The 8739-nt window shown below is 55.2% G+C and overlaps 4 protein-coding genes across 4 annotated transcripts; 2 read left to right on the top strand and 2 right to left on the bottom strand.

Moving 5' to 3' along the window:
• Nucleotides 1–534: 534 nt before the first annotated feature.
• Nucleotides 535–1028, bottom strand: VDAG_02407 (uncharacterized protein; the record flags this gene model as incomplete). The annotated part of the gene is made up of 2 exons (XM_009653060.1): nt 535–828; nt 879–1028. 2 exons carry the CDS (start codon nt 1026–1028, stop codon nt 535–537), a joined length of 444 nt encoding a protein of 147 aa, XP_009651355.1.
• A 1287-nt stretch (nt 1029–2315) lies between these two features.
• On the bottom strand, nt 2316–3779 carry VDAG_02406 (uncharacterized protein; the record flags this gene model as incomplete). The annotated part of the gene is made up of 2 exons (XM_009653059.1): nt 2316–2838; nt 3148–3779. 2 exons carry the CDS (start codon nt 3777–3779, stop codon nt 2316–2318), a joined length of 1155 nt encoding a protein of 384 aa, XP_009651354.1.
• Nucleotides 3780–4179: 400 nt separating this feature from the next.
• On the top strand, nt 4180–5873 carry VDAG_02405 (uncharacterized protein; the record flags this gene model as incomplete). The annotated part of the gene is made up of 4 exons (XM_009653058.1): nt 4180–4258; nt 4783–5056; nt 5152–5779; nt 5865–5873. The coding sequence occupies 4 exons, from the start codon at nt 4180–4182 to the stop codon at nt 5871–5873; spliced, it is 990 nt and encodes a 329-aa protein (XP_009651353.1).
• Nucleotides 5874–6296: 423 nt separating this feature from the next.
• On the top strand, nt 6297–8009 carry VDAG_02404 (polyamine transporter 4; the record flags this gene model as incomplete). The annotated part of the gene is made up of 3 exons (XM_009653057.1): nt 6297–6614; nt 6674–7208; nt 7274–8009. 3 exons carry the CDS (start codon nt 6297–6299, stop codon nt 7924–7926), a joined length of 1506 nt encoding a protein of 501 aa, XP_009651352.1. The 3' UTR covers nt 7927–8009.
• Nucleotides 8010–8739: the final 730 nt, after the last annotated feature.

The raw sequence follows: 8739 nt of genomic DNA, 5'->3' as shown, positions 1-8739 counted from the left end.
GTACCATCAAGTCTTGGACCCCATCTACACCGTACCATTAAGTAGAGCGGACCGTTAAAACAGCTGCCGCCTGGTCGTGGTCCGACATTTGATTGGCCCTGATTGTCCTCGAGATCAAGGGGAAAGGGCTCGTCGCTGGTGGGGCACACGCGTCTGACAGTCACATCCCGAACCACCCCCCCCCGCTTGGCCCTACATCGTGCCAGCCCAGAGTCCCCACCCCCCAAGCTGGAATACCCCCTAGCCCGCCCCTTAGGCTGTAGTTCTATCCTCGTTTGATGGGCAGCCGAGCCAGAAATCTCTTGCAAGGCGGAAGAGGGAAGGATAGCGGAACTAGGCCTTTGCCAGGTGCCAGTCTTGATTGCCATCTGCGTCGTGCCACTACGATGCTCTTTCGCCCGTCTAGCATGCGCATCGAAGCCCTAGACGTTGGCCCATGCTCAGGCCACTGCAGCATCGGACTATATTTCCATGGCAGACAACGCCACCTGGGCGTCCCTTGGTGATGGCATAGGCCGAACGACGTATGAGCTTTTAGATCACTTCGCCGTGATGTGCCAGCTGAAGTAGCAAGCTTCCATCGCGGATGTGTCTCCCAAGCGATTTGAGATCCGCGCCGTCACGAATACGACGCAAGACGACATAAACGTCTGTTTCTGGTCCGTCGCGAAAAAAGCTGAAAAGGTATTCAAGGTCAGTATTCCGGGCCTCGAGTTCGCCGTACTTTCGTTGGAACGATTGTTGCTGGGTCTCAGTCGGAGTCGTGTTGTAGACGCATTCCTTGCTGAGCCGCTGGCACCGAAGGCATTGGGGCCTGTGGGCAGAGCACTGAAACAAAACGTCAGATGATGCGAGCTGGAAGAGGCTAGTTCACGAACCTTAGACTTCTGTTTGCGGCACTCGTGACAAGCTGCTGACGCCCGCTGGCGCCTGCCGCCTTCCGTCGGCACCGAGTCTAAACTGAATACAGATTCACGGCTGTTCGGCGGGGGACCTTCGGCCAAGTTCGGCAGGATGCGGCGGGACATGTAGAATGGCGGAGACTGAACTTCGCAGTCGAATGACGGTGGTCTGAATCTGTGACGCCTTATATAGGCGAAACCGGAGGTATCTTCTAAAATCGTCGAAAGAGACGTTGATGATCTGACAGTTATTCCTATCCACACGACGATGAATCTCCACTAATCAAGGTGTGGCTCGGTGTAGTGTTCTCGATGGATGCTGACATGGGGTCGGCCACATCACTCCGGATCACGCCTCTTGTTGAAAAAGGTGTGGGATGTTGTCTGTTCAGATCTTGCAACAGCTCACCACTTCCCGCTGTCGGCTGCCTTAGCCATCATAACTGATCTGAGCTCATCTATTGCGTGTCTAGCCCCTCGTATCAAGGCGGCGTATAAAACGACTCTCGAATGCGTGTGCAAGCCTGAAGTTGACGGCACGGCCAAACGGGCTTTTCGTTACGTTGGGGGGCGGAGGCCTTGGGTAATCCTGTTCGCGTGCACTGGCCTTGAGCCATCCCCCCTCACAAATGTCGGTCCGACCTCTTCCTCGCTGTCGTTCATCCTGTCTCTACCAGCCCAACTGCCTTGTGTTGAACAGTCTTGCCTCATCCCTTCCATTCCCCAGTCATGTGCTGCCCTACCCGACTCAGCTCGACGCCCAGCCTCCCTCTTCTTCCGTCATTGTGGTGTCTCTCTTAAACCTACGCTAGCTTCCTGCCTGGCTGCCCAATGGCCCCCCTGTCGGGCTGTTTTTTCTCCATTTTCTCACCCCACACCTCTCGCTCGCCGCCATCGAGCCATCGACCACACCGACACACCAACAAACCACAATCGGACCACCTCGTTGCCTGCTCGCGTCACCGCCGTTCCTCTTTCGGTGTATCGTGTTGCAGCCCGCAACAGTGTGGACGCCTAACGAGCATCAGAGCAAAGCGTATGAGAGTGTCCTGTCGACCCCTCGATACTTTCAGTAGTTCTTTGATAGCGTCGGTTGACGTCAGCTGACATGCCCCAACCCTGACATGTCCGTCTTCCGGGTCTGACAAATCCCAGCCGTGACATGGAAATGGTGTTTCCGCCAAGCCATCCCACGGTCTTGCTTTGCCCATGGCCTTGCTTTGCCCACAGTCCTGCCATCCCCTTGCCCTTCGGCCTCTTGCCATTCTCCGGGTCATTCTGGTCATTCTTGCTCTGTTCCAGTGTCATACTGGACGACGCCGTCGTGCTCTTCTCCGGCATGGTCACCACCATTTCGCCCAGGCGGACGTCGTGCTTGTGGGGGACGCCTCCGGCGATGCCAACGAGGAACCGCTATTTGATAGACGGAAACGTGCGGGATATGTTGACGGCGACGGCGGCGGCGGCGGCGGCGGCGCCCTTGCCCTGCTGGCCGGGGAGGCAGGCGAGAACGACATTATGGCTATAGATGTCACCGAGCTTGTATGTGTTAGAGTCTCCCGGCTTAACACGCAGGTAGGGGTAATCGTTGTCGAGCATGTAGCGGACGGCGGTCATCTCGAAGCTTATGGCGCATATGATGGCGATAGTGTAGTCTTCGTAGGACTTAGGGTTAGAGAAGCTGGCATGGTGGCGATCTGCGTAGCTGGGTTGAGCTGTAGGCGATTGGTTGGATCTGATGCCGGGCTGCCATGACGCGTGGTGGGCGTTAAAGTCCCCTGTAATGACGGGTTTGGTGGAGGGGTCCAACTTGTAATGGTATTGATAATGGTGGGAAGTTGGTAGTCCCGGTAGATCTTGACGATATTGACTCCTAGGACCTTGACTCCTATTGTGTCCCTGCAGAGCTGATCGGAGATGGTGAAGGACGCCGCAGCTGCGAGGTCCGTATTTTCGCTTGCAGCCCTGTGGCCCCACTTGCGGATGCCATCTCCGCCTGCGGTTTCTTGACCCCACCTACGGATTTCTTGGTCCCACTTACGGATGGCACATCAAGCTTGGTATTAAGCAGATCTGCCTCGCTACCATCTCAACCGTGTCACGCCGCTCTTGTGTATAATCATGGCCGTCTCAAGGAGTTTCACGCAACCCCTGCTGTACTATTGTCTCCTTCTAGGAAGCGGCCGAGGCATTCAGGTTGAGATTGATCGTGTTTCTCGATCGGACTTGCCTCGCCCATTCCCACCACAAGTCCTCCAGCTTGGCTGCACCGTAGTTACGGTAGCAGAACATGCATGGCTGCAAGCTCGGCCGTGAATGGGTTTTGCTCATCCCGTGTGCCCAGTGTGGCCACCACCATGAGCTGGGCGGTCCTCGAGGGCCGGAGAACTCCGCCGATGCCGACCATTTCGCCACTGATTGACGTGCTCGTAACGATGACGGTGCGACCTCTCCCTCCGCCCCTTTCCAGGGCTTCTGCACCTCCAGATTGTCGATCGGTACTCCCTCGTGTGACGCAGCGTGTCGCTGCAAAGGTGACGTGAACCGCTTCGTCATCCGCCTCTCCGTGGTTGCCAGAGGATGGTTGTCCGGGAGTGTGTTCAGGTTCACCCAGAACGCCGTGGCCCGCCTTGCCAGCCGCTGCCGGACTGGGAGGATGCCCGTTTCCGCTTCTGCCACCGCCGTGGCTACCGTACGAAGGGTCCCCACGATGGCCTGCCCTCCAACATTCTGCACCCTGTTGAGGGGTCTGATCAAGGCCTCGCTACACGCGTGCATCCAGACGTTTGACGAGTAATCCATCACGGCCGCCACCGTCGACGTGAAGAGCTGCCTGGCTACTGAAGGGGCCAGCCCTCGCAGCCGTCTCAGTGCCATCGCCGCCTTGAGTCCTCTTGTTGCTGCTCTAGCTATGAGTTGCTTGTACCGGAGTTGCTGGTCCAAGATGACTCCCGAGGATCTTCACCTGTTCCTTTGGCCGCACTGTCTGCCCTCTAATGGCTAATGGTAAACGGCGTGTCGTCAACCGGAGCAGAGGCAAAATGACCTTTGTTGACGAAGGGCCAAATGACACGAGTGACCGGTGCGTGCGGCCCCATAGTGCCCATATTGCCCATAGTGCCCATAGTGCCCAGAGTGCCCAGAGTGCCCAGAATGCCCAGACAGAGTTGGCAGCGCTTCGGAGGAACGATATACCGTGAATGAAGGCCTCGGCCGTTGCAGGTGATCCTCCCACGACCAAAGTCAACGCAATTCAACCAATAACCGCGAGCTCACAATGTCGGCCAGACCTCGCCCCCTCAGCCATTCGCTAGATGACGAATTTCAGGAATTCGAACGAATCGAGAAGGCGGAACGTGTGGCTTTCCCCGCTAGACTGCGGCGAGAGATGCAGAAAACTGAGGCACTCGTCCATGGCAATCCCCCCCCCCCCCCCCCCCCTCCAAGCGCAGAAACTTGCGCGGACGAAACGGAACATTTGTCTTCAATGGCAAATAGTGGAAAGACAATTCGATGAATTCTTCGGCAACAGTATTAGGGAGAAGACGATATCGAAGCTCGCGGGTCTGGGTCACATACCGTGGAACGACGTGAAAGTCCACCTCCAGCAAGCACAAAAAGAGCGGTAAAAAGGGATACGGAAGTATCCAAGAGTCAGCAGAACGCAGCTTGGTCTACATCCGATATCAGCCTCAACGTGTCCTCAACGGACTGCATGCGAGCAGTGCAGTATGATTGCCCGTCCCAAGGATGCTGATTCACTTCTTCTCTCGGCCTTGCTGACTGATCTGACTAGGATAAAAGAAGCAGAAGTGCAGCGGAGAGCTTCCATCATGCTCCAGATGCCAGCGCTCAAGTGCGGAATGCACATATGCCACAGCATTGCCGCTCGGGCGGCCCAAGAGGCCGAGGCTGGACTTTACCACTCCTGGCCCCACCGGGTCTGATGCCAGCCAGAAAACGATTCCCGCTCCGGGTTCAAGGGATCGGACACTGTCGCCGCCTCTCGGGCCGAGTGGCCAGTTTCCAATGTGTGACGCCTTAACTTTCGGACCAGGAGATACAGGCGCCGAAACTTTCCCCGATAATATCCTGGATGAGAACCGGACTACCGGGACGCCGCCACCTTCTGTGTGGATACCTCAAGCCAGAGAGTAAGTGGCCACGGCAATTCGACAGATCTCCAATCCGGACCTAGTTTCTAATCCTAGCTGATGAGTAGTCACACGACGGAAGCACCAATACCAAGCACCCCAAGTACTGCCCTGGCAGGCCTCCTCTTGGGCCGGCCTTGTGCCTGTCTCGCAACCCTGTACTTGATCTTGGACGAACTACAGCAGGCTACCGAGCTACAATTCCCTTCAGGCCTGACGCTTCTTCGTGGCTGGTGGGAAAAGATCATGGCGCCTTTGCAGTGCGCCATCTGCCCCCAGCGTTACGTCACCAGCGTGCAAAATACGCAGCTGATCAGTACCGTACTAATCTCTATGACAACCAACTATCGCGCCATCTTGGAGGCTATAGACGCCGAAACTGAACGGTCAACGCAGCACAGCGAGACGAAGACTTGGACGCTGGTACAGCCAGCTTCTGATGCAGCAGGAGCAGGATTCAGTTGCCAAACTGTGGGTTATTTCGTTCTCGACATCAACCCGGCCGAGTGGAGAGCGCTTGCGAGAAAGACAGTAAAGGCAGAGATCTTTGGTGTTGTCGACAACAAGAGCAGGCTATACTTTTTGTCTCTGGTCGACGAACTGGAGGCGAGGCAGGTCCGATGGCACGCGTCGCCACACTGTCCTGATATTCCCAAGGCATGCATTCACGGGCCGGAGAAGACACCGTTTTGCGTCCTGCACTGCCGCGAGGCACGAAGACAGGTACGCCTTCTTGAGCTTTAAGAACATCTGGAGGCTGCGTTTGGCTCAGTTCTTTGTTCTTGAAGACCTGGCTGTGTGTCTGCAGGCAAAGTAGTGCAATTAACTAGGCCATTGGTATTCCTCCGAAACCCTGCTCTCGGCCACCACTAGCAGTCCAGAAAAGTCTCCGCTATCACAACTACCCCAGATCGGAGCGACTGCTGCCAGTTCCAGAGCACGTTTCACTTCTCTCTATTCGGTGCAGGAAATATGCGCCCTCGAAGGAACTGTAGAGATGTAGCCGAGAATGTGGCCGAACTTCACATGCTTCTCTTGTTCGTGATTGGACAACTGCTGTGGTCAGTCCGCTACGGAGACTTAGAAATTCTGTGCTGGGCCACACGCTTAGGAGTCCAGCTAGATTGACATCGCACATATATGCCAGGCACCAGACCCTGCATTATTGTCTGCGCTCCTACCTTTACCTTGAGTGAATTTCGTTGTTGAGTACACCTAAGACGAGGAACCTGCGCCCATAATGACAGCGTCGATACCACTTTGTGAGGATGGCGGTGCTTCGACTCGAGACGAACTCGAACTTCGACTCAATCATCACGGCCATAGTCTGGAAGAAGAGATCCGCCTTGAAATCCTCGATTTCGAGTCTCCGGATGACCCAGATCACCCACACAACTGGGCTTTACTTGACCGTGTCTGGGCCACGTTCCTGCTAGCTGCATTCAATCTGGTGGTGACTATCGGCAGCAGCATCTTTGGCAGTGCTCAAGACGCCGTGGCACGAGAATTCGGTGTCAGCGAGGAGGTGACGATATTAGGTACCTCTTTGTACTTGGTGGTACGTCTAACTGATGCCTCTGCGACAAGCCGTCCGGTGATGCTGATACCTTATTGTAGGGATATATATTCGGGCCCCTTCTCTTTGGCCCTTTATCAGAGAAATTCGGACGCAAATATCCCTTGATTGGAGGCGTCGCACTGTCGTCCCTGTTCGGCTTGATGCCAGCCCTCGGCCACAGTCTTGCCACCATCTTCATCGGTCGGTTTCTCTCCGGCTTTTTCGGGGTCGCACCTATTGCCGTGCTAGGCGGCATCATCACCGACTGTTGGAATCCGGCAAGCCGGAGTGTAGCGATGGCGTTCTGCATCTTCCTCGTCTTCTCTGGCCCTACGTTCGGCCCAATCATTGGAGGATTCATTGTCAGCAGCTCTCTGAGTTGGCGATGGACGATGTGGGTCGTCGTCATCACCGGCCTAGGAACCACTGTTGTGGGCTTAGTGGCATTTACTGAGACTTATCCACCAAAGATTCTCCAGAAAAAAGCGAAGCGGCTGCGCCAAGCGACTGGCAACAGCCGTATCAGATGTGCTCTAGATGAGGAAAACGTGAGCATCGCTTATGTTGCTCAGGTGTATCTGATCCGGCCATGGCGTAAGTGTCGAGATCCCTTCCCAACATCACAGCTGGCATCATCTGATGGCTTTGTCGTGCTCCAGGTCTCTTCTTCACCGAGGTCATTCTGGTGTTGCTGACCCTCTACCAATCCTTCATCTATGGCGTCATGTACTTGTTCTACCAATCCTACCCAATCGCTTTTGGGGACGAACGAGGATGGGATGCCGCACTTTCATCATTGGCACTTCTTGGAATCATCCTTGGAGTTACACTTGGCACACTTATTGTGGTAGTGTACAATGAGAGGCACTTTAAACAGACGTACAAGCGCAACGGTGGCACCTTTGAGCCTGAAGTGCGCCTCCCGTTGATGATATTCGGGGGTTGCCTTGTACCTGCGGGGATGTTTTGGTACGCATGGACGTCAAGCCCTGAGGTCCCTTGGCCAAGTCAGGTCTGCGCCAGCATCCTGATCGGATGCGGCATGTACACCATCTTCATTCAATGCTTTACCTACATCGTCGACTGCTATACCGACATGGCGAATAGCGCAATGGCGGCAAATGGAGCGGTGAGGAGTATCTTCGGGGCTGCGTTCCCTTTATTCGCTAGATACATGTACCGGAACCTGGGCGTCGCGTGGGCGACCAGTTTGCTGGGATTTCTCAGTGTAATTATGGTCCCAGTCCCTGTTTTATTCTGGTATTATGGTGCGCGGGTCCGGGCCTGGTCTACGGCAAAGGCAAAGGCATGAAACCTCAAAGCTTGTCAAGTCCAAGTCACTCATCTCACAACGCGGCTTAGCATCGTGGGTAACCGGTCAAGATGCCATTGGCGAAAGGATTTGGTTGCGTCACCTGAGGTGTAGAATTCACAAGTAAGTTCTTCTAAGCGAGAATCTTTCAATTCGAGTAAAAGTGTGGCACCGATGTGTAAGAAGCACCTCCTCCGCCTCTCCTTCTCGTGTTTGATGAATACAGACAGCATGGCGACCTCCAGAGGAGACCCTCTGGAGTTATCAGGCCCCCGGGCTCGTAGTCGGCTTGCTTACTGCCGACCTATTGGTTCTGCGGTGCTGTCAGGGCACAACCGCGGCCTCGCGATGAAACAGGTGCGGTCAGACTGTTGATCAGGGGCGTAGACGCCGCGGGGGGCTCGAGGCTGCTATATAAGAGCCGCGGGGGGCCTCACTCCGCAGGAGGAGGGCAGATTTCAGATGTTCTATATCGCTATACCTACGAATTGACTGCGGAGCGCACTATCGGGAGACCTCTTCACTCTGCCTACGACTACGCCCTGACAGGTGCGGCCTTCAACCACGCGGTAGGAGCGTCACCGGCGCAGGCTTTCTATCCATATTCCATACTCCATATGGAACGATTCTTGTATGGATTACGACTTTCTCTCCGTATGGAATCTTATTCCATACGTATGGAATACAAAAAATGACGTCATCGTTTCTCATACGATCGGCCTCGGTTAGGACGTAGGGGTGGTTTCTCGCCATCTAGCCATAACATCGTCGTTCTCTTCGCTCTCTGCTTCGATCAATTCAACTGGGATCCCT

The sequence above is a fragment of the Verticillium dahliae genome, genomic scaffold (assembly GCF_000150675.1).
Source record: "Verticillium dahliae VdLs.17 supercont1.4 genomic scaffold, whole genome shotgun sequence".
Taxonomy (NCBI): Eukaryota; Fungi; Ascomycota; class Sordariomycetes; order Glomerellales; family Plectosphaerellaceae; genus Verticillium; species Verticillium dahliae.
This window is presented reverse-complemented; position numbering and strand designations above follow the sequence as displayed.